Source organism: Pseudonaja textilis, chromosome 3 (assembly GCF_049901715.1).
Source record: "Pseudonaja textilis isolate UNSWEBS1 chromosome 3, rPseTex1.2, whole genome shotgun sequence".
In the NCBI taxonomy this organism is placed as follows: domain Eukaryota; kingdom Metazoa; phylum Chordata; class Lepidosauria; order Squamata; family Elapidae; genus Pseudonaja; species Pseudonaja textilis.
The window spans coordinates 82,580,240-82,605,895 of NC_141992.1; the positions used below are offsets into that span (position 1 = coordinate 82,580,240).

Below are 25,656 nucleotides of genomic sequence, written 5' to 3' on the forward strand. Positions count from 1 at the left end.
TGAATTTGCATGATACATTATTTTATTACTTACTAGTTTTCATGCTTAAATCACTGCTGATATGAAAACTGAAATTCTATGTTGCTTTTATTATACATTTAAATAACTTCCTTTCTGGCCTGGTGCTTTAACTACTAGACCACTACTTGTGACCTGCCCTACAGGTTCCCCAGAAAGAAAAACAATGGGGAAGCCAGCAGGAGGCCACAAATCAGAAAGTTACTCTCATTGCTTTTTCTCCTGAAGAGTTCCTGGGGGATTATGGGAATCTCATTCTCTGTAGTACCCAGCTGCACTTAGTGCTTGCCCATCTGTCCATACACTGTAGTGCTCACCATGGCAACTGGCCACACGGTCATACTCCATAGTCCATCACCCTGCTTTCCTGGGATGCAATTTCATTGCCTCTTTCCAAATTGTGGTCACATAGGTCCTTGCCTAACAAACTGCATATAATGATGGCATTAGGGACTGCTGGTATTACCAACTACCATCACTAAGGGATGTAGTCATGGAATGTCATACATTAGGACATAGTTTAGTGATTGAAATTCCATTCCCAATTGCCATCATAACCTGAGGACTACCTTTTCAACTTATTTTTAGGTGGAAAGAAGAGAAGAAATTACATACATTGTTTCACACAATCCCTTATGAAGGAAAATCTTTATATTGCAGATGAGCAAACAACAAGGTGAGAATTTAATTTAAGTATGATTTTAAAGGTGGACGAGATCTTAACTTTATTAGTAAACATACTGTTCATATCATCATTAAGAGGATCTAATCTCCACATGAAGCAATATATTGAACATTTAGTTAGCATGCAGCCAAATCCTATTTACTATTTTTATCTAGAATTCATGGCACAGTCCCAAGATATTTGTGTAGAACTGCACTATATGCCCAAATAAACAAAACTTTGTACAGCTTTAATATTTCAGTGAGGTAATAAATGTAAATCAGTTCTTTTTTGTACCACAAAAGTCTGTTGCTTTATTTAGAAAAATTAAACTTATCTGCTCAGAATTTTATCCTGAATGATCTCAGCTATGGTATTTCATACATCTTTAAATGATTAGATAGGTGGTGAATATTTATGATGGAACATGTTTACTTATCACGTTGCTTTCACACATGATGCAGGAACTGGTCAGAACATGCACAGTTTGTTTTGCTCCAGCAAGTTCTTCTAACAGTAATTAACCAAGCTCACTTTCAAAATAAGAATTAACTGAAGTTATGCAGAATTTTTGTCTTATTAGGCAAAATATGCAAACTTTGGGCAGCACTAGAGATGTTTTAAAAGTTTTAATATATTCCTAGAACAGCCTCTCCCACTTTCATTAAATGCTGGACAAACCACAGCTTCTATTAGAGTACTATAATATTGGGAAGGCTCCACTAATTACAACACAAAATATTGATTGAAGTTTGGTAGACAGACTCTTTACAAAACCATTTTAGCTCACCCACCTTCACAAATATAGCATGCCATCAGTCACTTATTTATTTATAACAGTGCTTCTTTAATTCATCTGGGTATTATGATACAGAAGCATATTAATTTATACAGGTTTGATATTTACTGTTGGGGGAAAGACAAATCCTTAGCAGAAAAACTTTTAAATACAAGTTTAGGGACTTAATTTTTTTTTAATAAAAGGCAAAAAGGTGATGAAAGATCACAAAGGAACTAAGGGTCCAGATGGTTTTGACATAAGAATCTTCCTGTTGGAAAATACTTGTTTTAAATTTTTAAAAATAATAGTACAGACTTTGATGGTTGGACACTAAAGGGAACCAGAAGGAACCAAAGATTATAATGAAAGGAGAAGAATATTTAAATTTGACTTACAAATATAGAATGAAGCAGAATATTCTAACATTGGATATATTGAAGTTCATATTTGAAGTTAAGAAGTTAAGTGTGTCTGCTACTCTAGACAGATTGTGTTTAAAATACCTTATGAGAAGCAAGTTTTACTTGACCAGATTAAAGCTGATCTGAAAGTGGTTTTAAAAATCACAGGCTACAAAAGAAACCAGCTGATGTCTTTATAATTAAAGGAGATATACAAAGGACCAGCATAGAGAGTGATCTGGACAATATTCTTTTGTTTGATTTACAAAAAATATTGTTAGAAGTTTGAATAATTCTGTGAGAAGGAATAAAAAATATTGGAAAAAAATTAAGATTTATGACCCTATTTGAAGGACTTAAAGATCAATAATCGTTAAAAGGAAGGAGTATAAAATTAGTTTATTTGATTAAGGGTGAGCTTTTTTTGACAGAGAATAGAAAGGGCGGCTTCAGCGAGCGTGTTAGGACCGCAGTAGCATTATGAGCAGGCTACAATTTCTAACCGAAAGTCATTGACTGGAGAATCTCAGCATTTCTGCCTAAAGATGAGAGCCAATTGTTTTGCCATGTCCCTTTAGGGGCAGAATGAGTCGTGAACTGGGAAAGTGACAGTTGACAGAGGGGTGTAGTAAAAAAAATATGAAGGACTCAGTCTCTGGGCAGAAAGGCATGTATCTACCTACATGTGGATTCTCCAATCGATGTGCTGGAGAAGAAGGTAATGTTACTAAAATTGTTTATACTTGTTATGAAGGAGGAAGTCATTTCTTTATATATTTCTTTTCTATATTTTTTCATTTTTCTTCTTTTCTGCACTTTTTACTTTTTCTTTTTAGTTTGTATTGGTTTTTATTATTCAGTGTAATTTTTATAAAATTACTATTTAAAAAATCAATTACCAAAGCCAAGCACTCACCTCCACCTCTGGAAGCTTACAGAGATTAACAAGATCAATAAAAATAATAAAAAAGGACATTCTTACCTTTAATTTTTTGTTTAATTTGCAGCAGAATCGATACACCAGAGCCAAGTTTAAAGGTCCAAAATCTGCATAAAAACTAAAACATATATATCTACATGAAACACTGTTCAAAGTAATTTTAACAGGTAATCAAATCCTTCTAAACACAAGTACTTTTATTAGATAGCTACATTGCTATTGACATATTTTATAAGGATACTGGATAGCAGCATTACAATTAGAAATGTGTCACACTGTCCACTAAATATTTTCTGCTTTATATCACTGATTCTCAACCGCAGCTCTATAAAAAAATCTATTGGAAAATCAAAGTACGCAAAAGATACCTGCGCCATATAAATTTAGGCCATCTCTGATGAGAAATAGTGATTAGCCAAGCAACAGGTTACTGCATTTTTATCACAACATTTTTAGGATTTTTATGCATAATGTATAATAATATACAAAATGTACAGATTCTGTACATTCTGTATTGACCTATTATCTGTGTTTGCAATTTATAACCTGGATAATGTACAATGCATATAATCTGTTCTACAATTAGATGAAAGCTCAAACTCTACCTTTTAATTTTGCTGATTAAAGCCCACCTATTCCACAGTTCAGAAATAAGAAATAAATACATCAGAAATACATTAGAATTAAAATCTTTATATACTTTTCTATTTTGGAAAATGTGACAAATGCCTAAAATTGTAATGATGGACAATATTTTGTAGAGAGGGACTATGCTTAAGAACTGAAGAAATGGCTGGCTGGGCCTGAAGAAATACAACATAGTCAACATATGAGCCTAAATGTTACCAGCAATACCGATAAACCATTAGGACATTCTAATTTATGATTTTGCTATATGTTGTAAAGAAAATGTAATAGCTTCATTGACTATTTGGGCAATTTGCTTAAATTTATAATGAATATGGATTTGCAGCAATAGCTTTCAACACTACAGATTCACTTTTTAGTTCTACATTTTCACTTCAAATCAGAGGGATATTCGGGTGTAATACCATTATGGTATAATAGTTTCAAGTTATTCCACTATAGATACACTTATTTACTAATAAATTAATCAAGAATATTTTATTGGTAACAGTCTATAATATACGCTAGCAGTTTGTTTTTTTGTGGCTCACTGAAATGCCATAAGAATAAGTAATTTTTAATAGTGGGGGGGATCTGGCAAGTGCCATGTTCTAATACCTCATGCGGTACATTGTCACATAGTATAGAACAACTAAAAGCAACTAAACAAAAAAAAAAAAAACCACAACCAAAACATTTTCAGAAGGAGTAAGTCATATTTTACTGAGGTAAAACAAGCTATTTCATATGGAAACAGTTACAGGCCATAAAAAATGCTAAGCAAATGAAAGTCTATTGTGAATTAACAACTGAAGTGTGACATGATCATCCTAGATCCCCTTACAAAGAATTGAGTAAGAGCTAACATTCCTCTTAAATAATCCAATTACCAGTTCCTAACTCATTAAATAATTAGAAGGCTGACTAATTCAGCTCTGTATCAACGAATAATGTTTTCCTGTTTTAATTTCAGCCATTCTAATAAAGAAACAGTACCTATGAGTAGGACAAAGAACTACTTTTAGTTACTTGTAAAGCTTTCTTTACAAAACATCTGCCAATTAATTTGATTTTCAACAGGTAGCACTTGAATCCTACAATTGGCTGGTTTGGCTTTTTATTTCAACTAGCAATACACTAGCTCATTCATATTTTTTGGCACAAGTTCTAGTGTTTAATTATAAAGTATTTAAAAAGGCTTGGCATACATGTTGAGAGTAAATGGCATTGTAATAATGACAGCTTGAACCTACATCATCAAAACAATGCTACCAAATAGATGCAATATATTGCTGCAGTAACAATAACAAAAATTACAAGTAAACAAACAAGACTTCAATCATCAAATTCTGGTCCATGGATTTATTTTTCACTTTGTTAAAAAAAAAACGATTCAAATTATCACTAAAAGCATAGTAGCATAAACTTGATTTGACATTCAATCTTTGAAAATAACCTTAAAGACAAAGGATCTAATACAGTGATAAAAGTGTATGTAATAATAAAAATAGTATCAGTCTTATATAATCTAGAACAGGGGTCTCCAACCTTGGCAACTTTAAGACTTGTGGACTTAATTCCCAGAATTCCTCAGCCAACTTTGCTGAGCTGATTCTGGGAGTTAAGGTCCACAAGTCTTAGGGTTGCCAAGGTTGGTGACCCTTGATCTAGAAAACCAAAGTTTTACAGTTAAATGTGCACGTCTGTATTAAAGCAAATCTTGTTTGTAAATTATAACCTTAGGAGGAATGACCTTGAGGGATGAATTGAAAGGAAGCTGCCTAGGGAATGATAAGGAGGAGCCACAGATACTTAATGATCAGATAATTAAAACTACAGCACATTCATAGAATAACTTTGCAATGGAAGTTTGTTGTTTGTGCAACAAATGAACAAACTCCCTAATCTCTACAAGTGAGTTTGCTTCAATAACTTAGGGTATATCAGAAATTCTGACCCAGAAATAATAACTCATAGTTCTACTATATCCAGAACAAAATTTTTGGATGAGTCCAGTATAAAAATAGACACCTAGAGTACTGAATGTGACCTCACTTTATATTAATAAACTCCAATAAATCCAATAAAATTATAAATCAAATATACCACATAGTTTTACTGTAATATTTATGAAACTCAGAAGAGAAAAGAAAGATAATAGCAACTGGTTGCCTAACGACCATTTGAAGTTATGATAGTCTTCAAAAAAGCTTCTTACAAGCTGTTCTTGGATATTATGACTGCTGCACACCTTCCTATGTGGTCACATGATTGTAGGCACTGGCAACCAGGTCGCAACCAGGTCTGCTGCAGTGTCATAGAGTCATGTCAACAAGATCTGCTATGTTTTTTGCTTTTTTTTTTTTACAGTAGAATGCAGCCAAAAAGTGCTCATTAGATGTGGCTGGATTTGCTTAACAATCATGTGGTTTGCCTAATGTCACAAGTTTCTTAACTACTGAGGTGACTTGATTAATAATTGTAATGACTTACAACCCAAATTCTAGGCTCAATTATCACTGTAAGTCAAGGGCTATCTGTGTGTTCCTGAAATGTCCGTGTTAGGTTAGGATTAAAAAAAAAAAGGCAAGATGGCAGCAGCAATGGTGGGATCGAAGCTCCACTTATTTTTCATGTTTGCAACCACTCATTTGTCTCATTCTCTTTTAGTTGCTCTAACAATTGAGATGATTCCATTGTTGAAAGGCCTCAGATATCAATATAATACAAAAGTGTCATGAAGCTTTTGTACAGAGTACTGTGCAACAGATGAAACTGATGACAGTCCTTGAAAGGTCATGTCATAACAATTTTCAGGCATTTCAGCTTTTTATTTTTGTTGCAACAACTTACATGACCAGTCTTCTGGAAATGATACCGTACATATAGACAGTCTCTGATATGCAAAACCTTCCAAGTTCACAGTGGAATGGTGGATTAGGCTAAATCTCTATTCCATTTTAATCCTGCTGTGAGCAGAAGTACAGATCAACTGTAATCTCCAATTGGATCAGCGCCTCTAAAGAAGGTGATTTATTTAAACCCAAATCATATATAGGATCTAATCAGGATAGAAACAAATAAATTACTTAGAAACATAAAGTAGTTCAATAGTATGTTCAGAAAATTGCTGTAATTTAAAATAGAAAATTTTTTTGAATGTGAAATAATTTTAAGTATTAAAATTATTAAACCAGTAAACCTCAGCACTGAGAATAGAGATTTATAATTACTGAGTCTTGAAAAAATCTTTACCATGAATTTAAACAATCATAACAAAATGTGATAGAATGGCATATATTTTAAAAGCTGGTTTACAAAGATAGTGCACATACTCTGGTAAGGTAATCTAAATTGATAAAGCTAAATAATTATTTCACTAAATAAAGTCAAATCTCTTAAGTGTTACATATATGATATATATTTAAGAGTAACTAATAAAATAGTCCTATGTGTAGATACATCAAATTATTCAGCATGATAAAATCAGAGTGGCAGAAAAAGCCCTGAAGAACTGTTTTCTCTAAAGTTGCCTGCTTGGAAGTAAAATGAAACTGAAATTTCTAGTGACTAGTGAGTGCAATGTGATATACATCAAGCAAAAGATAAGCATAATTATAGGGAATCTACACCTGGTAGATTCTTTCAAAAATTACAGTATACTATGCCAGGAAGGAAATTTAACACTGCAAAATTAATAATCCTACTCAAGCCTAGTTATCATAATGTTTATAATACTGAATGCCATTCTCAAGAGAGATTACAGTTTGAAAATATACAAGATATATGAATATTAAAATTTACTGGGTTGAAGTAGCAATGCTTGAATAACTAGCCATCTTTCATTCAGACAAGTAGTGGTAACCTTATGACTGTTCATTTAATAACCATTCAGTTACACATTGAGAAATGTGACTTACAACTGTTCCTCAAACTTATGACTATGGCATCTTTCCCACGGTCACATGATAAAAATTCTGGTGCTTGGCTACTGGCATGTTTTTATGATGATTGCAGAATCCCACCATCACCTGATCGCCATTTGTGACCTTTCCAAGAGGCTTCAGACAAGCAAAGTCAATGACAGAATCTGGATTTGCTAGATGACTGCATGATTTGCTTAATGACCATGACAAAAAAGGTCATAAAATTGGCCATGACTCATATTCCTGTCACAGATGTGGCCATAAATCAAGGATTACCTGTAAAACACAGTGACTAACAAGAGTGTGAAACATTCACAGAGGGACTAAAAAACGTTTTTCCCCAAGCAGTAGAATTTGAGATTATCTAATGCCATTGGGGACAAAAAAAATATCTTCCCTTGAAATGAAAGCTAGCTGGTGACTTTGGGCCAGTCACTCTCTCTCAGCCCAACTTACTTCTCAGGGTTGCTGTTGTGAGGAAAACTGGAGGAGGAGGAAGTATTATGTATGTTTGCCACTTTGAGGTATTTATAAGGTAACAAGGGTGGGATGAAAATCTAAAAAATAAAAATATAAGAAAATAATTGAAAGTAGAGGCTTCATTTTCATAATACTGTATGTAGCACAAGATTACTTTAATGAAATATAACAAGAATTCACTGATAACCATGACTAAACTGCTATTTGCTTTAAAAGCTGTAGCAATGTGTCACCAACAAAGGCAGTTTGCTACTGATTACAAGATCCTGGGGGCAGAAAATAAATATCTAATAGTGTATTTTCTTGAAGGGCTCTCAAGAATAGTTAGCTGGTTGACTATCTCCTTGAGAGAAGGCAATCAGTCATTTGTAATCTAGCACACAATTTTGGTGTAACACTATGGTTGAATAAATTTTAATCGTACAAGATTGCCTTGTCCTCTGACAAAACTAGAAGAATGCCTACCTACAGTAACCTCAGCAGTCTATTATGTATCCATACAAGCATCTTAAACAGACATTGTTCTCTTTCAGGCAACAAAACAAACTTCAGAGTAGAGGAAATAGCATGGTTATCTCCACAGGAAGATTTTGCATAGAAAATAGGGACTGAGGAGACTACTGTTGACCTGGTAAAGAAGACAAAGGTTTAAAAAACAAAAGGTCTGTTAGGAAGGGGGAACTGAAAAAGGTTGGAGAGATGGTGGCCCAAGATGAATCTGGACAGTATAGACAATTGTTGATTTTAGTAAAAGAATAAAGATGGCTAGTGAACCTAAAATGGGCAGGGCAGTGTTATACAACTACACGTTGGTTCAAGGGGAAACTGAAGTCTTCTGAGTGGACCTGGGGGGAACTTGGAGAAGACCGAACAAAGATCCAAAGAGGAAGCATCCAACCCCACCCCATCCAATCCAACATCACTCAAAACTAGGCACGCACACCCCTAATTACCTCTATCCCAACCACAACTGGCCTTAAATGCAAGCTACTCAATGCAAGAAGCCTTGTAAATAAAATACCTGAATTTCTCCTCTTACTAAATACGGCTAAATTCGACATTATATAAGTCTGTGAAACATGGCTCAACGCATCTCTCCCCGACTCCATTACCACAGTAAGAGACTATCATGTTTACCAATCAAATCATGAAATCCATAGAGGTGGTGGTGTTGCTATCTTCTATAAAAAGTCCCTATATCTAAAAAACATCCAAGTTACCCAGGAGCTTGCTATTCCTGAGACCATGCCTGTGAGTGTCCTTAAATATCACATTTCAGTTCTTACTATGTTACAGAGCCCCTGATTATGACATCGAACATGCAAACAAGCTAAATACACTACTAACATGGGCAGCATCCTGCCCACACTTCAATTTAACTCATATTAACTGGACCCTTAATGAATGTACAACTGAACCCACACATGCAACCTTCTACAATGCAGTAACAAATCTGGGACTAGAACAATTAGTAATCAACAACACTAGACTTAACAACTGCCTCGATCTCATTTTCTGCAATAGTTTGAATTCAATTTACGGAATACAAATTAAAGAACCCTTTTCCAACAGTGACCATAACATGATTTACTTTTGTCTCAACATACGTCCACACAAAAATCATCACAACGACGGAATCCCCAATTTTAACTTCAAAAAAGGCAACTATGATCTTATAAACAATGATCTCTTATCCCTTGATTGGCAATTTCTATTCACTGGATGCAATACTGTAGAAGACCATTACAACATATTTTTACTTGAAGTCAAAAGAGTCATCAAACTATATGTACCATTAACAAGTCCCAAAACCAGAAAAAAACAAATTACCCATAACAATAAGGAAGCTTCAATCCAAAAAGAAATCACTTTGGCGGAAAAACAAATCTGGTCACGTTGCCAACTTCAAAAGCCGATACAAAAATTTATGCCACCAGATAAAAACTGAATGCACCAATTATCACATTAAACAAGAAGAAAACCTTCTATGCACCAATTCCACCCGCGCTTTCTACAATTTTGTAAACAACAAACTAAAAGAATCAAGGTCCATGAAAGGACCTAATGATAAAGACTGCAATGGCGACACTATTAAAGCCAATCTCTTTAATACATTCTTTGGCTCAGTATTTGTAAACAGCAATGGATCATGCCCAGTATTTCTTAGCTGAGCCACAGACAACTACAATGATCTAATACATATAAATTTTACAGAAGACAATGTTGAAAAAGCACTATGCAATCTAAAACCATCTCTATCTGTTGGACTGGACAGAATATGTGCCTACTTCTGAAAAAAGCTATCCACTGCCATAGCCGAACCTCTAAGCATAATCTTTGAAAAATCTTTCAGGACCAGCTCCTTGCCTAACCTATGGTCACAAGCCACGGTCATCCCCATCTTCAAAAAGGGAGACCCCAGCCTAGTTGAAAATTATAGACCAATCTCTTTATGCTGCATCACCTGTAAAGTCATGGAATCAATTATTAACCAATCCATCATCCTCCACTTAGAAACAAACAACCTACTCTCTAATAAACAATTTGGTTTTAGGAAAAAACTATCATGTAATCTGCAACTCTTACACTGCAAAAACATATGGACAACACAACTCGATCAGGGCAAAGCAATAGACACAATCTACATAGACTTCTATAAAGCCTTTGATTCAGTGGTACACGACAAACTACTCCTAAAACTAAAATCTTACATCATCTCTGAACACCTGCATAACTGGATAGAAGCATTCCTGTCAAACAGACATCAAATGGTCAAACTTGGGAGCGTCCCATCAAATTCTGTACCTGTCAACAATGGTGTCCCCCAAGGCAGTGTTCTAGGACCAACTCTTTTCATGCTCTACATAAATGACCTCTGTGATCATATTAAGAGCAACTGCGTTCTCTTCGCTGATGATGTAAAGCTGTTCAATACCACAGACAATACTGCTACCCTTCAAAAAGATCTTGACTATGTATCAGAACGGTCAAACAAATGGCAACTTCAAATCTCAACAAATAAATGCTCCGTGCTACATACTGGCAAAAAAAATCAGAAAATAAAATACAGGCTGAATAGTCAAGACCTTGTTGATGATCCAAACTCTGTCAAGGATCTTGAAGTACTCATCTCAAATGATCTAAGTGCTAAAGCCCACTTTAGGCGTTAAGAGTTGTTAACCTAATCTTACGTAGCTTTTTTTCTGGTAATATTACACTAATAACTAGAGGATACAAAACATTTGCTAGACCAATACTCAAATACAGCTCATCAGTCTGGAACCCACATTACATATCTGATATTAACATAGTTGAGAAAGTCCAGAAATATTTCACAAGAACCGCTCTCCACTCCCCTACTCGTTGCAGAATACCTTATGCCACTAGACTCGAAATTCTAGACCTAGAAAACCTAGAACTACACTGCCTTTGGTCTGATCTAAGTATAGTATATAAAATCATACATTGCAATGTCCTACCCATCAATGAATACTTCAGCTTCAACCTTAACAACACAAGAGCAAACAATAGATACAGAGTCAAGGTTAATTGCACCAAACTTGATTGCAGGAAATACGACTTCAGCCACAGAGTGGTCAATGTCTGGAATACTCTACCTGACTCTGTGGTTTCTTCCCCAAACCCCAAAAACTTTAACCTTAGACTGTCTACTATTATCTCACCCCTTTCCTAAGAGGTCTGTAGGGGCGTGCATAAGCACACCAACATGCCTACCTCCCTGTCCCATTGTTTCTTTTAATTTTTTAAATTTTTCTTATATGTATCCATGTATTCATAACTATGTTTTTACTTATACCTATTATCTTGTAAGCAATTGACCAAAATAAATAAAATAAAATAAATAAAGTAGCACTATGGGTCCTTTTTTACTTTTTTCAAAAGATCTCTGTGAAAGACTGAAGCAAGCTAGGAAAAACCAAGTTCTACCAGACACAGTTTCTGGTGTGTTTAGTTTCTTACATCTCTCTCTCTTTCTCTCCCTCTCCCTCTCTCTCCCCCTCCCTCCTCCCTCTCTCTCTTAGGGCAAATGTTAAGGTAAACAACAGTTTGCAAATATTTTCAGTGGAAAAACAATTTGCTTTAAAGCAGCTCAAGCCACTGTGATAATCAGGCATGTGGGCAGACGAAAGAAGAAGCAAAGAACGGAATGTAACTATCCAGCTGGAAATAACTCTTGCAAAGGAAGGTGATGAAAAGTTAACGTAAATACTGGTTTAATTGCTTTCTTAATAAGAAGGGAAAACTCACAAGAGTTTTGTGTTATATTTTGCATCAAATTCCACAAACCCATAGAAGGCTCTGTAAAACCACACCACATATCTAACATATTTCAAATGTTCAGTTGGAGCAAATAAGCGGTACATCAAGACTGACACTAAGCCACAAATTTATCCATTTTGGGGTACTGGCAGTGACTGAATACTTGTCTCCCCTCAAAATAAACTGTTTATACCACTCTGATTTTGGCATATGTACACCACAACAGTGTGCAAGGATGATCACAAGATCCAAATTCCGACCTTGCTGAAAAGCCTGAAGAAAAAAGGAGGGGTGAGGTAAGAATGGGAAAGAGTTAAAAAGGGCCTGAGAAAACTTCAAATATCACAGAATATATAAACATCTGTTTAACAAAAATCCAGAAATATCGATGGATTTGCAGGTTAATTTCAATAAATAAACTTAAAGAAATATTTCAAATCACATTGAATGTATTTCAGGGGAAAAAAAACCTGTATATGTGTGCAACCAAAAGCAGAACAGGCTTACAATATCTGGTTGTCCTTTGGAATTAACTTCAATAATTAGCTAAGGCCAAAGACAGCATTCTAAGACAATGATAGAATTAAGAAGCTACTGTATCAAAGTTGCAAAAATACAGATTGCCACTAGATTTTTTCTGTAACATATCTATATTACAATTGGATAAAAATATACCTAACAATATCATTGTATACTATAACATAAAATCTATGCCAAAGATCATATTGCTTCATCCTGAGTATCTCACAGGTGCTTTTTCAAAAGGCAACTGGACTTTGTTTTTACTTGAAGACGTTTTGTTTCTCATCCAAGAAGCTTCTACAGTTTTGAACTGAAGAAACTTCTTGGATGAGAAGCGAAATGTCTTCAAGCAAAAACAAAGTCCAATTGCCTTTTGAAAAAGCACCTTTGGGACAAACATGACCTGCATGACTGAGAATCTCCATAGTCATTCTTTGACGAGTAGAAAATATTGTCTTTTCCAGAAGAGAAAAGTTTCACAAAAGTCAGTACTTAATATTTGGAATGATGTAGTATCACTTTTCTAATTTTTCAATATAATTCTTTTGGACACCCGCTATGCCCAGCATAACTGCAATTCCTCAAAGACAGTCAGATGACAAAGTTTTGATATAAAGGTAATCCTCCACTTACAATAACTGGAGCCAGATTTTCCACTGCTAAGCAAGGTGGTTGTTAAATGAGTTATGCTGGATTTTACAACCTTTTTTTGCCATGATTGTTAAGTAAATCATTGCAGTTAAGTAAAACATGTAGTCATTAAACAAATCCGGCTTTCCACATTGTCTTTGCTGATTGGAAGCCAAGTGGGAAGGTCACAAATTGTGATCACATGATCCTGGAATGCTGCAACTGTTGTAGATACAGGCCAATTGACAAGTGCCCAAATTTTGATCATGTGACCATGGGGATGCTGCAACAGTTGTAAATATGAGGATCAGTTATGTCACTTTTCTCAGAATCACTGTAACTTTGAAAGGTCACTAAATAAATGGGTGTAAATAAATGGGTGTACATTCAACATCACATTATCTTTAATATTGAGAGGTTTTCCCATATAATCTACCTGTGCACTTTAAAAGACTGATTCCAGAAAACTACAAGATATTACCATACCATATGTATCAATGTTCTTGAAAAGTTTTTTGTATGTCCAAAAGAAAAACTTCTATCCTTTTGAATGCATTCTTAAGGAGTCCAATACATTCTAAATTCAGAGTTTTGATGAAGCAATTTTATTCTCAAATCCATTGATGTCATTTTGACATTATTAAGGACATGCAATCACTGATAACAGCATTAATAGAGAATCCACATGAGTAGAACACCATGAAGGGGTAGCAAAGAGATACAGAAATCTGTACTGCTGCCTAATGGCTGTTTGGGTATTTGTAACCCATATCTCTATTAAAAATAGCAAGTTGTGAATTGGTAGATAGTCACCATTTATATTTGGCAGACTCAAAACAAATAATTAAAAAAAGGCTGTACATACCTTTTTTTAGAAAAAAGTCAATAAACTTGGTGATAATGTGTTAAAGTATGGCAAAGAAAGGATGAAGAGCAATTATTAATCCAGGAGAACTAGATTTGTTAGAGAATAAAAATCACAAAACCAAGTACTATGAAAAATTAAAACTGAAGGCCTGTCTAATTGAAGATTTTTTTAAAAAATTACTGTTGTCAATGAAATTAAATAAAGGGCCTATAAAATAACAGCAGAAGAGGAGAAAACTGAAAAAGAGCAATTGGCTATAGAAGAAGCAAAAGAAGAAAAAGCAGGTTTGCTGTACATTATTCTGGCTGCTAAGATGTAGATAGAACAATTACAAAGTAGAGACATAAGTAAAATCTTCAGTTATACTAAGGAAAAAAATCAGTAACTGCTGTTAGAAAGTAGAGTGCCAAGCAGAGCACAGTTAACTACAGTTGTTGAAAGAACTGAGTACTACAGAAATTATGGTGGTGAGAGATTTAAAAGCAAGGAGGAACCGAAATAATCCTTGACTTCAACATAACCCATTAACTTCGAGCTTCAAGGTGTTAAGCAATCATATGAAATAGGAAGTGAAGAAAGAAGTGAAGTTGCTGAAAAGAAAGAAAGAAAGAAAGAAAGAAAGAAAGAAAGAAAGAAAGAAAGAAAGAAAGAAAGAAAGAAAAGATGGAAGAGTGTGAAACACTGAAGGATCAGAATAAAGGACACTTTATTTATATGCCATAAAAATGACATTCTTAACAAAAAATACACCAGGCTCTAATTGTTTCATAATATGGCCAGGGAACAACTTTTTTTGTGATGACTACATGAAATTCAAGAGGCATGGAGGACAGACTAATGATAAAATGATGTCACCTTTTCAGGATTAAAATAGTGCATTAACCTTAGCAAATGCTCAGCTTGCTTGTTTTAGGCTTGACTTCAATAAAAAAACAGAAAATCATCTCACTGTAGTTCAACAATTTGCAATCAAAGTTCAGTGGTGTAGTTCAATGAGAAGATTCAAATGCTCTTATTAATTTAAATTAGTAATTATAATAAGTATAAAACATGTAAATGTTTTTATTCTCTCTTTTGTATAAATATTTAATATCACCATGTTTTAATTGCCATACTTGTTAATCATTTTGATAGCTTTCTCACAACTCCCTCAAATATAACAAAGCAATGGAACTCAGATTTAATGTAGACAAAAAATATTGAATTTAGAAAGTTGTAGCATCCATACCTAAACATTCTGAAATAGTAACCAATCAAAATTAACATGCTAGGCATGCTTCAGGTGCTTAATCTACAAAAAAAGCACTGAGTTTTCATTAGCATGTAAAACTTTCATCCAAACCTTTAAACATGCTATCTATTAGCAACAAGTACTATTTCTCAGATATATTGAGGGGTTTTTGCTTTTATTGATGCTACAGCTTAGTTTTTTTCCAGTTTGCCAATGAGTTTTGATATATAGGTGTGTGGATGGCACATCCAACCATATTTAGATTAAAATAGACTAAAAATTCTTGTCAAGGGAAATTATATCAGACTTAAATAAATTTTTGAACAAAGAACTTGCTTGATATTATGCTAGCTATTGCACAACAATTTTTAAAAATCATATAGCTAGCTTAGGAGTATATTTAAAAAAGATTCCATTTTTTTATCTGAATTAACATCTAAACAGAAATGTGTAAAATTAAATAATTAAATTTACATTTAATTTACATACAAGTAAATCATACATTTACTTTTAAACTCCAATGAACAAACATCCAAGTGTTCACTTTTTAGAACTGCACAGGAAGTCCCAAGGAATTTTACCTGACCTTGTTTACCTCTCGGCTAAATCATAATATGGATTAGGCAAAAGCATGCACTGTATCTTTCACAAGCAAGGATATTTAACAAACTAGTCTGTTGTGCAATCTTTGAGCTCTGGCCAATTCTGAGAAATACAAGCCAAAGTCTCCGGTACATATAAAACACTAAATAACTTAAGGATAAATCTTTCTATAATACTTCATTAATTCATGGGAGTAACCCAAGAGTACAATCATGTTTGTTTCTAGTTAGGTTGTATTATTTTATATGAATAAACCTATCAATCTAGAAGCTCATTTAAGTCAATGCAACTTAATTTCATGTAAACAAATGGATTTTAAACTGTACTGAAGATGAATGTTAAACATTTCAGATGGTTGAAAGACTATGAGCCTCTGATCATTAAATTCTTTTCCATCCCGTAAGATTTAATATAGTGCTGGTGACCAGTTTTAAACTATTATTATATTAGTAATAACATTACCTCAAATCCTTTCCCTCATTCCACCTGCTCTATATTTTGCATTTTAAGAGAGCTTCCAGTTGGAAAAATGGCCTTGGAGCATGGCAATCTAAATAGTCTTGTAAAAAGAAAGCTAATTTTGTTAAACCCCTTCATAAATAATCTCAAAAGATACTGGCTTTTGTTCCAGAAAGGACTATCACAATTCACAAGTTAAGGAAAAAAAAACACCACATTCCTGTCTCTGTCAAATAATCATATTACCAAGGATGTTATAAACATTCATTCAGCAGAGGTTTTGTTGCCATAAATTCAAATGTAAATGTCATAATGCTATAAAATCGAATGCAAACATACTTTGCTTTTACTAATTTGAGTTTCACATACAGTATTTTTTTAATCTAAAGTGCGCCTAATGCAAACTGTCAAGACATTAAGAATAACTGCATAATACTGTGCAACTGTAACATTTTCTTTTTCCTAAACCTCAGGGTAGATGAAGTTAAGAAGATGAGCAGATAAATGTCTGAAAAGTACTGTATTTTAAATCACAGACCAACCGTTCAAACATAACATCCCTGAAAAGTAGTGTCCCTTTTGCAAAACAAAAATAAAAATAAACCTGGGGCAAAGAAAAGAGAAACATCCACTTTCTAATTAAGAGTTTACAGAGCAATGCAATTAGTCTTAAAAATAGCTCTAGGACTTTATAAACACAATGGCAATGCAGTCTTATATGTGATTTAGGATGATTTGAAAGGATCTCTCTCTGCAAAAAAGAGAGAGAGACAGACAGACAGAAAAGCCCCCCATGACCTACTTCTTCTAATCACTTGGAGACGACAGGAACTAAAACAAACGTTTCTAATGAGAAAACGAAAGTAAAGCAGGGCTATCGGAAGAAGCATGGGGTGGGGAGGGCAAAAAGGAAGAACAAACTTACTTTTCATAAACAAACTCCTCATCCGTACAGAAATAGTGCGTGTTGACTGTGCTTTTGGGTCTGTTCCGCAAAGTAGCAAAATAAAGTCGGTCTGAAATACAGGAGGGGTGGGGGAAGGAGACACAAAAATAATAATAATCAGAGGCGATGAGCTGCTGAAGGATCCGGTCTTCACTTCTCGGCTCACAGCGTCCTTATAAAAGCCACCAACCGGCCACTATAACTTCAACGGGAAGCCTTGGGGATCCATTTCATCGCAGGCATCAAAACACTTCAGGGATCGTCCTCGAGGAAAAGCGCTCGGGTCAGGCTATCCGAGGCGATCGTCACCTCTCTCCCCTCATCCGAGATGTGGGGGGGGAGGCTTCGTGCTTACCTAGCCCGGCCGCCGCGCCTAATACTCTTCCCCCCCCCCACACACCCCAAAGTTTACGCGATTCCAGGGATCGAGCCCAAGTGATCCCTTCGGGACAGCTTTCTTGCGGCGCCCATCCCCGGGCGGGCAGGTGCTTTGCAAACCACGGAAGTCAACAACTGGGGCGGGAGAGTGGAAATTACGAGCCGCGCCGCTACCCCCGCCGCCACCCCAGCCTCTCTCCCGCGCTCACCTTTGAGGAACTCGGAGGCGCCCAGCAGCTGCTCCGAGCCCAAAGGCGGGCTGGGTTCCATCCTAAAAAGGGCGCGGAGGTGCGCAGACGCGCGGGACGACGTCTCGGTACTCATGAGCGCCTCTCGGAACGGCGAGCTCTCCGGTGGCGGTGGAGGTGGCGGCGGCGGCGGCAGGAGCAGCAGCGATGGCAAGAGCTCCGCCGCCCAGCCGGGTTCACCAGAAGCGGCGCCAGCAGCAACGGGACATGTTCGGGGAAGGGAGAGCCGGAGCCGGCTGCTCGAGGTTGCGCTCCAGCGGGTGCCGCTTCTGCTGCTGCTGCTGCTGCTGCAGCCACCAGAGACTCCTTCCCCGCCGCCGCCCGCATGGGATGGGGAGTGAGCACGCGAAAGGAGGAAAAGGAAAGGGCGACGGCTCCGAGACCCAGCGACCCGCGGGAGTGGCGGAGGAACCGGCCGGAGGGTGGGGTGGAAAGGATTTCTTCGCCTCCGTCCCGCCCTCCGGCGGCTTAAAGGGGCAGGACCCGGTTACCAGGCAGCCGGCGCTGCGGTGGCAACCACGTCACCACAGGCTTTGTTACATACGCACCTGGGCTCGGGCCGAGAAGCGACGCCGGATGGCACCTGAGGCCGCTTGGCCTCACCTCTTCTGCCCCGCCAGGTTGCGAAAGAAGAGCAGCTCCCCTCCTCTCACTTTCCTCAGCCTCCGCGCTATTCTTGGGGCGGGGGGTATGGGGAGTGTTAAACCATCGCTTCGTGCCAGAATTAATAGCAAATAAAGGGTTGAATTTTTTTTTACCTATTTACCTTCTCCCGCCCTTCCCCCCATGTACAGAAGATCACTTGGAGTAAGTAAGATCTTTAATGATATTTGCTTCAAAATGCTGAAGAAACTTAGCAGTTCGATTTCCCTGTCTTTCAAAAGCAGGCTTGGCATTTATTTACTCCGTCTCAATACTGTAATAGATGAAATTTCTTCACGCAGTCAGCAAACTGGTTTAGGTTTAAGAATTGGATTCTGAAACATTTTGCGAAGGTGGCATACTTGCCAAATCAAGGAACAAAATCATGCTCCCAAAACAATTTTGTCATGTTTAGTTTTGTTCTGTTTTTGGTTATTTTTTGTGAGTTTGTATTTTATCCCTTAAATTAAAAAAGGTGTGGGGGGGAATATGTCAAGTTACTTAGCCTAGTATACTAATATCATGATCAGCTCTAAACTATGGTTTACAGATCACAATTGCTATGTTCATACAGTAGGCTAAACCAAAAATAAATCCTAGATTAGTTAATTGTGTGGGCCAAACCATTATGTCCCTTGATTTATACTAGCAAAATGATGCTTTTTTTGCCTTAATATATGTTTATACCTAAGTCTTATTCATCCCTAGGCAAATGAAATATTTCCCTGCTTGATACATGGAAAAGAGGAAGTCACCATGAAGTTTTAAGACACATTAACTTGCTGTCAGGAATATTTCCAATACCCTGCAAAGAAGACATGAATTCTTGAAAATTTGTTTAAGCCAATAGTTGAAGTTATAGTTATAGTTGGAATGGATTCTTCTGCACATAGCTCACATTTCTTATTTAGCTGATGATACTTCTATTAACATTAACCCATGTTGAAAATAATAGCAACAGATTGTGTTATCACAATCAACACATTACACTCCTGGAGTAAAGTTAGGTCCCATGCCTCGCACCTCTAGAATTATTGTATGAAAACAGACAAACAGGATAAACTTCAATTTTAGAACTCTTGAGGTAGAATGACTCTTGGATTTACTTGGCCAGTGGACACTTCAAAAATGATTTGGAAAAAAGGAATGTTGACTTCTTACAAGCACTACACTTCTCTCCCATTCATTAAGGAAGGCTGGCTGTTTTTTAGATTTCTGAATTAGTCTTTTTAAAAGCCTTATTTTTTTTCAAGCTAATGTAAAAACCTTTAAAAAAATGCCCTCTTTCCTGATTTTAAAAGTTGCTTTTTTCAGTGAGTCAGTACTGGACTGATAGAGAAATTTAAAAGGCTGCTATTGCTGCTAAATTAAAAAAATGGATAAACATACACACCCAATCCTATACATATATTGTAGCATTGCAATCTATATACATGCAGTAATGTAGTTGCACAATATACATTGCACAATATACCATTGTTTAAATAAAAACCAAACAGGCTACAAGAAGCAATGGGTGGAAACTAATCAAGGAGAGAAGCAACCTAGAACTAAGGAGATATTCCCTGACAGAAGTTTTTAAGAAGAGGTTGGATAACCATTTGTCTGAAATAGTATAGGTCCTGCTTCAACAGAGAGTTGGACTAGAAGACCTTCAAGGTCCATTCCAACTCTGTTATTCTATTCTATATCTTAGCATGTTGTGTGAGCCAACCATTACGTTACATTATGTGGTTTCTTTAGATGTAGTACATGAACTATTGTAATTTATTGGTTGTACTTAATAGTGCAAGGCAGTGGTGGGATTCAAACATTTTTACTACCGGTTCTGTGGGCGTGGCTTGGTGGGCGTGGCAGGGGAAGGATACTGTAAAATCTTCAGTCAAAGGTGCTATTTGCTGGTTCTCCAGACTACTCAAAATTTCCACTACCGGTTCTCCAGAACTGGTCAGAACCTGCTGAATACCACCTCTGGTGCAAGGGCTACAATGGTGTTTAAAACAACAATTCAAAGCCATAGCTGACTAAGAACATTTTAAAAAATGAAAGGTGAAAAAAGAGCTTTGTTTTTTATTTTATGGAAGCCTAAAACATTACAAGAGATGGGAGTACCAAGCCATCTTATTTGTCCCTTGAGAAACCTATATGCAGGTCAAGAAGCAACAATGAGAACTGGACAAGGAACCACTGATTGGTTCAAAATTGGGAAAGGAGTCTGGTAAGGCTGTATACTATCGCCCTGCCTATTTAACTTATATGCAGAGCACATCATGAGAAAGGTAGGGTTAGATGAATCAAAAATTGGAATTAAGATTGCCGGGAGAAATATCAACAACCTCAGATATGCAGATGATACCATTCTAATGGCAGAAAGTGAAGAGGAACTAAACAGCCTTTTGATATGGGTGAAGAAGGAGAGTGCAAAAGTTGGCTTGAAACTGAACATTAAGAAATCTAAGATCATGGCATCCGGCCCTCTCAATTCCTGGCAAATAGAATGGAAAGAAATGGAGATAGTGACAGATTTTATTTTCCTGGGCTCCAAAATCACCACAAATGGGGACTGCAGCCAAGAAATTAAAAGATGCTTGCTCCCGGGGAGAAAAGCTATGGCAAATCTAGACAGCATACTAAAAAGCAGAGACATTACCCTGCCAATAAAAGTGCGTATAGTCAAGACTATGGTTTTCCCAGTTGCGATGTATGGCTGTGACCATAAGAAAGGTTGAGCGCCAAAGAATTGAGGCCTCTGAAGTATGGTGCTGGAGAAGACTCCTGCAAGTCCCTTGGACTGCAAAGCGATCAAACTGGTCAGCCCTAGAGGAGATCAACCCTGACTGCTCTTTAGAAGGCCAGATCCTGAAATTGAAACTCAAATACCTAATGAGAAGGAAAGACTCACTGGAGAAGAGCCTAATGCTAGGAAAGATTGAGGGCAATAGAAGAAAAGGATGACAGAGAATAAGGTGGCTGGATGGAGTCACTGAAGCAGTAAGTGTGAGCTTAAATGGATTCCAGAAGATGGTAGAGAACAAGAAGGCCTGGAGGAACATCCATGGGATCGCAATGAGTTGGACACGACTTCATAACTAACAACAACAAAAGATTACAATTTCATGATGCTACTTGCACATGTGAGAGGAGATAAAATTGGGGGATGAGGGGGGCTACAGTGGCTACACAGGCTATGTCAGTGGGCTAGAAATTTTTACCCTTTTAAATTACTAGCCACTATTAATAGAGTAACAACTAACAGAGATGGCAACACACCCCAGCATTGGGGTGTTTTCTGGTGTTAAATCCATTAAGACGTGGTTGGTATAGATCAGCGGTGTCAAACTAGCAGCCCGCAGGCTGGATGGGTCATGCATAGGCCACACCCACCCAGCTCCGCAAATGGGAAAAACATCACAATACGTCATGTGATGGCAACGTGACACCATGAGTTTGACACCCCAATCTATACCATATAGATTATTAGTATAGATTATTAGTTCTCATTCATTACATATGACGAGTTCTTTCAGAAATGCGCATAGAAAAGACCATAATTACTAAAATTAGCTTATGTAAATCCACCACATCTGGTGACACTTCTGAAAGGTCTTTGAAGTTCTATGGCATCTTCTTTTCTTGAGCTTGATCAGAAAGAGTCTTCTTTCATGAACTGAAGAGGTGCTGCCCAGAGGTGGTATTCAGCAGGTTCTGACCAGTTCTGGAGAACCAGTAGAGGAAATTTTGAGTAGTTTGGAGAACCGGCAAATACCACCTCTGACTGGCCCCTCCCCCATCTATTCTCTGCTCCTGAGTCCCAGATGATCAGCTGAGTCATCTTTTGTTGCCCTGCACAGGAGAATGGAGCTGGAAAGCAGGTTAGTGGAGTGGGGAGGGAATGGAGATTTTACAGTATCCTTCCCCTGCCATGCCCACCAAGCCACACCCACAGAACCAGTATAAAATTTTTTTTGAATCCCACTACTGATGCTGCTCTCACACAAAACTAAAGCACTTCTTCTAAATATTTTGCGAAGCCCGAGTAGCAGAGCCCTATTTTTATATAGCTTGATGCTACTTTTCTATCCCATTCCATGAACTGTGCTGCATGTGGAGTATGTTTTCTTTAATTAGAACTGAACAATATCTATTCCATGACTTACAATTATTTTATGTGGCAGTAAGGCTGGGTAGGACGATTTTCAAAAGAGTGCTTTTAAGTGCACAAAGAGCACTTGTCTGCACTCTTTAAAACAATTGCATATTTTATTGTAAGAATTATGTGTGTTGCTGATAGATGCCATGCTTACACCTCTATACACTTCAAAATGTTAGAACATTACTAAAGATACCTAGAATCACTATATCAGTGAGATGGACATCATAAAAATTTAATTAATAAATAAGCATTATCACTCCATTCATAAATATGGAAAACTCTAGCTTTTTGTGTTCCATACTTTTAAATAAAGGCATAAATAGGCAATCTATATTTTTGGATTCCAAACTTTCAAACTGATCATGTGCAGGATGATTTAAAAATAAACTCTTATGAACTGAGTGAAATTGAATTTCATGTAAAATTGCATAGGATGCCTTTTGACTATTTCAAATTAACATTTTGCACATAAGTTCATGCATGAATGGTAGCAAGGATGTAACCACTGTTATGGTAGTTACATGTGATAAAACATATTCTATCAATTGACCAAACATCAGTCTGGCTTTTGTGTTCGACCTTGAGGAGTAGAGAAGAAATACACTCTTTTGAAGTTAGAAGTACTATGATTTTATGATTATTACTAACTTCTCAGAAGTTACTTTTCCAAACTTTTTATGAAGGCCTAAATCAGGGGTGTCAAACTCTCATCATCATGGTGACATCACATGATGTATCGGGACTTTTTCCCCTTCACTAAACCGGTCGTGGGGGTGGCCAACAGATGACACATCTGGCCCATGGGCTGTAAATTTTAACAATTTCCCCAGATTTGAAACCTTAATTTGAAACCCCAGAGGAACTAGCAAACGTTAAAATTATTAGAAGTTTTCAAGAACTTACTTATTTTTCCCTTAGGCCTCTCAGATACTTGTCTTCACAATGTCAGTTGCAAACTGACCAGCATAAGCACTAAGAATACTGAACAGGCATAAGAATCTAGATTCTGTGGCATCTGATTGGTCTGTTGTTACTCTGGTTCTGGTCAAACATCATTCTATCTTAGAGTAATAATTTAGATGACTAAAACTGTCAGTAATATTCTTAATCTGAATGTATCAATGAGTCCACAGTATGGAGAAGACAGTAGAAATGGATGGTTACAAGGACATTTCCCCCCCAAAACTCGATTTTTGTGCTATTTTCTTTAACATTATAACCTAATTAATAATTACAACCATTTTTGGATTCAACTATTAAATATTATTTTCAAAAATATCTTTCTTTTATTATTTTTTTGTTCAGTTATTCTATTGCAGCCATTAATTACATTATTTGTTTCATATTTGTATAGGATAGCATTTAACATTCTACTTGTGATTATTGTACAATTCCTTGAATTGGCACAAATATTGCATTAATAACCAAAATCATGTTTATATAAATAACACTATATTTATAAAACAATGTTTGCAGTGCTATGCTGTTCCATATATGCCTGTTCAAAGTTCTTTTTTAATACCTCTTGGCAAAATCTCAAGAGTGCCATCTGTTGGTGCATTGAAAATTGGGCAAATTATTTAAATACCGTAATGAGGCTCGTGATGTACTTTACTTCCATTCATTATTTTCTCATCTAAAATTGGGTCAACAGCACTATGCAGAAAAACACTTCCATGGATTTAGTGAGCAGGCTAAGATTCTTTTCCTCCCATTTTAGGATTATGCACAATAAATATAATGACTTTAAGACATGCCGAGCTTCACTAAAGTAATCCACTCTATTGCAGTATCATTTAATTTGTATAAATGTGGTTCAGAGTCTCCAGCATCTGAGTAAGCCTCATCCTTATAAGCCAAACAAACTCTGGTTTTTAACTCCAGTAAAAAGCATTAGCTATAGTTGATGTTTATTGCATGGATGTATTTCTGGATCTTCTGCAGGGTCTATAGCAGAGATTTACAGAACTCACTCTTTCTGTCTACGTATAATTAAAGGGCTGTTGGCTAGCCTAGGAAATTAAAACATCTTGGAAGAATGCAATGGGAAGCTACTTTTGTAACACTGCGAGGCAAACCGTACATAGTCATTAGAAGGTGAACTGAAGAACCAGTGTAGTAGCACAGGGGTTAAAGTAACAGAGTAGAACCAGGAAAATTTGTTTCAGCTTTACCCACAGCCATGGCAAACTCAGTAGTACCTTAGGCCTATTGAGGCTGTATTGAAAAAAAATGGAGAAAATGCTGCATTGAACTGTGCGACAAAAGGCAGGATATAAAATCCAACAAGTAAATAATAACTAAACTTGAGGGAATCTTTAATTTTAACACATACAGATGTACATGTAAATCTGTTCCACTAATTTCAAGAATAAAGTTTAACTTGAAAGAGACTTTTAACTTTTGGAGAATTTTGGACCAGAAAGGCAAGCTTGCTTTACTGAAATCTAAATTATAGATCTGTAGCTAAATGGTAATCCAAGACTCTTAATGTCTCCTCTAGTTGGAATGACATTTCATTAAGACAGGGCCTTGAACAATGTGTTTCAGATACTTAGGGAATATTCATTTTAACACTGGGAATAAGGGAATATGCAGTGGACATATAATGTTTCTTTGGAAATAAATCTGATGTAGGATTTTACTTCCAAGACATTATGGTATTGTATTTAAAACAACATAGCTCAATCCTAGATAAAGATTACAACTCAGTCATTTCTAATCAACCTTCAGAGCTGTAATCTTATGTACATTTAATTCCAGTAGTTGGAATTCATTGACACATGAGCATAAAAGAAGGAATTAGTCTACTTTCTGTATAATACAGCTCACTTCAGCCAATAAATAACCATGAGACA

At 36.4% G+C, this 25,656-nt stretch overlaps 1 protein-coding gene across 4 annotated transcripts in view; it reads right to left on the reverse strand.

Annotated features, from left to right (window-relative positions):
* The window catches only part of CDC14A (cell division cycle 14A), an 88,348-nt gene extending 69,901 nt beyond the window's left edge, over positions 1–18,447 (reverse strand). For 3 of the 4 annotated variants that reach the window (XM_026700403.2, XM_026700402.2, XM_087930258.1), the window contains exons 1-3: positions 17,965–18,446; positions 17,357–17,447; positions 2,847–2,922 (exon numbers count right to left, since the gene is read on the reverse strand). In XM_026700403.2, the coding sequence (XP_026556188.1) occupies positions 2,847–2,922; positions 17,357–17,447; positions 17,965–18,079 (282 nt within the window). In that variant the 5' untranslated portion in view covers positions 18,080–18,446. Of the gene's footprint in view, positions 1–2,846; positions 2,923–17,356; positions 17,448–17,964 lie in introns of all 4 variants that reach the window. The other variant, XM_026700401.2, reaches the window with a different exon arrangement.
* Between the last annotated feature and the right edge of the window lie 7,209 nt (positions 18,448–25,656).